At 38.1% G+C, this 6,118-nt stretch overlaps 1 protein-coding gene across 1 annotated transcript in view; it reads right to left on the bottom strand.

Annotated features, from left to right (window-relative positions):
• Positions 1-6,118, bottom strand: part of LOC101847496 (dynein heavy chain 2, axonemal) — a gene marked incomplete in the record, with an annotated part of 126,218 nt that overhangs the window by 82,844 nt on the left and 37,256 nt on the right. Inside the window, 2 exon segments of the mRNA XM_035970017.1 lie at positions 78-326; positions 1,260-1,349. Coding sequence (XP_035825910.1) covers positions 78-326; positions 1,260-1,349 — 339 coding nt within the window.

Below are 6,118 nucleotides of genomic sequence, written 5' to 3'. Positions count from 1 at the left end.
CTCTCTCTCTCTCTCTCTCTCTCTCCCTCCCTCCTTCCTTCCCTCCCTCTCTCTCTCCCTCTCTGTCTGTCACCCACCTTGCCAAGACTGTCAATGTCCTTAGACGGGGGCTGGTCAATCTTGAAGATATTCAGACCTCGTCGTATGGTCTTCTCCTGCTCCTTCAGCGCGTCCATCTGTGCGTACATGTTCTGTATGTTAGCCAGCGCCTCGTCTGTGCTGATGGCCGAGGTGAAGGGACCATTGGCCTCAAAGTCTCGGAGAAGCTCTGCAGCCTGCTTCTTAAACTCTTCCGCCTGTTGCAGAAGGCCGGTCTTGAAGCGCTCCTGAAAAAAACAGACACCAACACAATAATCATAGGCTGCAGGAAATGCCGGCGGATTGGGGTTGTTTCTTTGTCTGAATAAAGAGAAGCACATCAAAGCAACAGCAACTACCTAGGGTAAGTAAGAGAAGAAAAAAACAAGGTTAAAAACAACAACTGGAAGAAAAAAAGAAGAGAACGAAAACAAAAGAACAACAGCAAGTTTCAAAACTGGGGGAGGGGAGGAAAGCTAGCAAGATTGCCATGCGCGCTCGGCCTTCATAAAAAAAAAACAGACTTATTTGTCATAGAATTTATTTAGCTTTAAATTGGTATGCTGCATGGATGGGTAGTGCAAGGCTTTAACACGATTATTGGGTGATTACATTTTCAAGTTTCATTTGGATGCCACTTTATAATGGTGACAAAATCAAAATTATTTGCTCCTACTTTTTAGTTTTAGTAAGAGTTTTACAGCACTTGCAACACAATAAGGTCATATAAGTGCCGAAGATTAGAGGTGTTACAAGAGAGTAACAAACATAAAAAAGAAGAAGGGGGGATAAGGACGATAAAGGTTTGTTCTAGAGAGGTTGGATAACCAAAGCAGGACGAAAGAAGACAAAACAAAACAAAAACTGGAAACACAAAAGAAGTGCTATCAATTCCTGTGTTTCTTTCTTTATTTGTTCATTCAGTTTTTTCACTTCTTATTTACATACTAATTGATAAATGAATTTTCTTATTATTCGTAATTTATTTGCGTAAATATTCATTAATTTTACCATTCACTTATCTATACCTTCATCTACCTACTTCCTTTTACTTTTATTCAATTATTTGTGCATTCATTACCATTCATTAATTATTTTGTTCCATACAGGTGTGTAGACTTATTTCTATCATAATTATCTTAACTACAACCATAGAAATCTCACGGACAGCGTTCTCTTACCTTGTGTTTCTTGAGCATTCCCTCCGACTCCACCAACGTCTGCTGGAAGGTCTCCCACTCAGAGGGAAGCTCGTTCAGCATCTTGGTCACCTGGACACAGGAGAAACAAGAACAAATATTTTAATTTATCAGAAATCTGATTTTGTTGTTGTTTTGGAACAATTTAAACACTGTAGCATTTTAAAAAAGTACCGAACATGACTTCATATTCATGTATTGGAATGATTTATTAAAATACCACAAAACATAAAGAAATAATAAACAAGATTTCATATTGAGGTTTTGGAAAGGTTAAAATACCTTAACAATTAAAATGACTTTGTATTCCTGTTCTGAAATGACTTATAATATACTCAATAACATAAAAAATAATTTAAATGACTCCACAATCATATTTCAGAATAATCTGAAATACTATCAAGGCAAAGCTAAAGAACAAGACTTTGCTTTCACATCTTCTGATGATTTAAAATACCATCATTTTTGAGAGTCGTTCCACGTTCATTTGTATGTCATTCCACGTTCAGTTGTATGTCATTCTACTTTCATTTGTATGTCATTCCACATTCATTTGTATGTCATTCTACTTTCATGTCTTCATGTCTTGAGTTTGTCCATAAAGTCACCGTGATGTGCATTTATAATGAAGGAAGGAAGGCGAGAAGGTGATAAAAGCGAAAGAGGGAGATTTTTTTTGTGTGTGAGCGAAGAGAAGCACATTGACACAGCAACGGTCTTTTAGTCCATGGAAAGAACAAAACAGACAGACAGACAGACAGACAGACAGACAGACAGACAGACAGACAGACAGACAGAACAGAAGGAAGAAAAAGCTGAACTACTATTGGTGGTGTCCTCCATCCATCCATAACCTGAGTCTTTGTCCAAATTACTACGGGTAACTTTTACCATTGACTAAAACAAAACAAAACCTCATCTACAAATATTGATCAGAGCTTTTTTTTGTTTTTTTAAAGAACCTTAACCAAAGGTAGCGTCAATATCTGCAAACTGAACATGGCACTTGAAGCCTATATCTGCAAAATTTACCATAAAAGCATCAACTACAATGTTATCAATTATTGCTCGACAACAGCAATAATAATAATTTTATCTGCGCTTCCATTTATGCTCTTCAAGATCTTGCCTGACCATTACAAGAATGGTAACATTATGACAAATAAACAACAGTCGGTGACTACACAAAATGAAATATATATGACAAATAAACAATGGTGGATGACTACACAAAATGAAATATATATGACAAATAAACAACGGCGGGTGACAACACAAAATGAAATATATATAACAAAAAAAACAACGGTGGATGACAACACAAAGTAGAATAATATGTCCTCAGGGGGTGTGGCTGCAGATAAACACACAGTACAACATGCAGATGTTATATCTATCAGTAGACAAACAGTGGCACACCAATCAATCAAGATACGACAACTAGAGACAAAAAGAACTTGGTTCATTCGGCACAGCACAGTATGATGGTCTGTAGTAATTGAATTTGAGCCATCCCGAAAAATGCTGTTTTGAGAAAATCGAAGGTAAAGTTTTTGCCTCTTGTTCAATTTTTATAAAAGCCAAGGAGAGTTTCCTCTCTAACCAAACAAATATACACACCCATGAAACCAAACTTCCCCTTTAGGTAGGGCAATATCCACTTTTGGTGCAGGTCAAGATTTCTGGAAACCCCAAAATCTGGGTTAGCCCACATGTCCTTAAATGGGACCAATTGTGTGTGTGTGTGTGTGTGTGTGTGTGTGTGTGTGTGTGTGTGTGTGTGTGTGTGTGTGTGTGTGTGTGTGTGTGTGTGTGTGTGTGTGTGTGTGTGTGTGTGTGTGTGTGTGTGTGTGTGTGTGTGTGTGTGTGTGTGTGTGTGTGTGTGTAAGGGGGGGCGGTTTGTGTGTGTGGTCAACAGATTTGGGGGTAACGGAGTCAGTTCCAATTTTTTTGTTGCGCCTGTCTTGTGCGACCTCGAGAAATGAATTTTATTCTCGACATGGTCACCTTGTCCTCTCAATGTAAAACTGTTATTTTGTTGTTGTATTTGCTGTACGGTAGTTGTTCTCGTTGTTGTTGCTGAGAGAGAGAAAGAGAAAGACAGAAACCAAGAGAAAAGAAGAGACAGAGACAGACAGAGACAGAGAAAAAACAAAGACCAAAAAATGGAAAAAAGACAGCCCATAACACGACCATGAGCATAACACAGACACCACAAGTTGTATTAGTAAAGACCACACAAATAAGGCATTGTAACATTTCAAAGTGCTGACCACAACTCAAACGCATGCAACACAAACAAAACTTAGTCGGCCATTTAAAACGCTGAAGTCGACATGCTAGGAAAAAAAACAACTATTACGTCTAGTATTGATGTTTCAATTTCTAAAGATCGCATAATATCGTTTTTCAAAGCCTCAGGCCTTGAAAAGCATACCAATTTTTTAGGATAAATAATATCGTTTCTTCATAACCTCAGAATTTCTTTTAAAAATATCACTTTAGACCTTATGAATAACATCATTTTTTTAACACCAGAGACGTTGCCAAAAAAAAAAAAAAAAACAATTTTATCTTCTCAGATTTTGACAAAATCCAGACAATAAATCAATATGAATGCTGCAAATATTTAAACCATCAATGTATGATTCTTTTTACCAAATTTATCAGATACCAAAAAAAAACCCAACAACAACTTCCACTGTATTTGTTGAGTAGGTTTTTTTAAAGAATGTTTATAGAGTTAGTGGGTGTTGTTCCCCTACCACTATAACATAAAAATGAATCTTGTGAAAGCTTTCTATCAGTACTGGAACCCCCACCCCCCTCCCTCTCCCTCCTTCTTTACCATCTGCCCTCCTCCATCCTGACAAAAAACAGTACTGAAATACAGATAAATCAATATGGAGAGTGCTTTTATCCCAATTGACCCATCGTGGTGAAATTAGGCGCTCGTCAAAATAATGAAACAAAAAAAACCTGCCTTTTTCTTTCCAACTGGCAATTTTTTTCGGATATTTATTTTTGGGCTCAACATCTTTTGTGCCCATTAAAAAACAAATTTATGTGGCGATTTTACTGAAAAACGTTGATTAAAGGAACAAAGAATGTAAATTTACAGTTTCTAAGGACTCTCCAGCTTTGGTAGTCACCAAACTTCGGCGGCCACTTTCTCACTAATTTTACCTCTGAAACCAGGAAACCTTCACCTACTTCAGTCAGAATATTTCCACTCCCATTCAAGAAAGATTGGGGGGGGGGGGGGGGGGGGTTCAGCAAAAGCAAGACTTTAAAGCAAGAACAAGCATTAAGAATATACAAATAACTCTTTAGACCTATGCCCCAAAAATGATGATGAGCGCCTGATTCCACCACTGCGTACACGTGACACAATATTTTTAGATGAAGTAAAGAGAAGCACAATTACACAAGTCATTCTGTGCTAAGAAGAAGCGCGCAAGACAGGCAGACAGAAGTTACAACAGAGGGAGAGGAAAGAAGAAGGACTTGTTAGTGGCACCCTCCAACCACCCACTTTTCGACATTTAAGTTTTAAGTTTAGTTTTAGTAGAGGTTTTACGGCACTCGCAACTGCATAAGGTCAAATGAGCGCCAGAAGATTAGAGGTGTTACAAGAGAGTAACAAACATAAAAAAGAACAAGGGGAGATAAGGGCGATAGATGTTTGATAGGAAAGAAGGAGCAAACCACACCAGAGCACCCGCCAACCACCCACCATTTAAGTTTAAGTACATGTAGACAGATGAGCCAGCCAAAAAAAAACCCCCAAAAAACTAAGAGCTGATGAGTGCCATTCATACTTCAGTATAACTTAAAAAAGCCGATCGATTCACAGTAACACACAGATTTAAACTATAGAATAAAAACATTACTTAAGCCTAAACTGTCAATGACTAATATCAAACCTTTTTAGGCTGAAATTATGTTTTTTCTACATTCACACATGGACATGAAACGACAGCTAGCTAAAAAGAGGGGTAAAAACACAGGTTAAAAATAGCTAGAAAGAGAGTTAAAGAGATATGTGAGGCATAGTGGTGAATTCAGGCACTGGTAGAGTAATGAAATCGAAGAAACTGGCATTTTTCTGCTGGTTTGGCAATTTTATCAGATTGTTGGGTTGTTGTTTTTTGTCTCAACACTGTTTAGGTCAATTTAAAAAACACATTTCAGAGAGGAATTTACTTAAAAACGTTGATTAAAGGCACCAAAATTTTTTTTAAAATTCTAATTCCAAGGCCTCAGAAGCTATGGAAGTCACCAAACTTTGACAACCATTTTCTTAAGGGTATTTTTTTTTCATTGCAAGCAAGGCAAATCAGCAAGTTTAGGATGATAAAAATTACTCTATAAGTTAAAAAAATTAATTAGTGCCTGATTCCACATAGGTTAAAGGTGAGCATGCATTTGTCCTTTGGCATAATCTCAACAACCTCTGCAGGAGTTCACACTCAGGAGACATGGCAAGGAGACATGGCAAGGAGACATGGCAAGAAGACATGGCAAGGAGACATGGCAAGGAGACATGGCAAGGAGACATGGCAAGGAGAGAAGGCGTAAGGGGTGGTGAAGAGAACAACATGGACTGCAGAGAGGCATTAACCTAAGGTTACACACACAAAACACAGTGACACACATATACACACACACACACGCACGCACACACACACGCACACACACACACATACACACACATACACACACATACATATGCACACAAACACATACACACACACACACACACACACACACACACACACACACAAGGAAGACGGACATGAGGAGGTGGGTACAACATCTATTGTGGAGAAACAATGGGG

Source organism: Aplysia californica, unplaced genomic scaffold, assembly GCF_000002075.1.
Source record: "Aplysia californica isolate F4 #8 unplaced genomic scaffold, AplCal3.0 scaffold00209, whole genome shotgun sequence".
Taxonomy (NCBI): domain Eukaryota; kingdom Metazoa; phylum Mollusca; class Gastropoda; order Aplysiida; family Aplysiidae; genus Aplysia; species Aplysia californica.
This window is presented reverse-complemented; position numbering and strand designations above follow the sequence as displayed.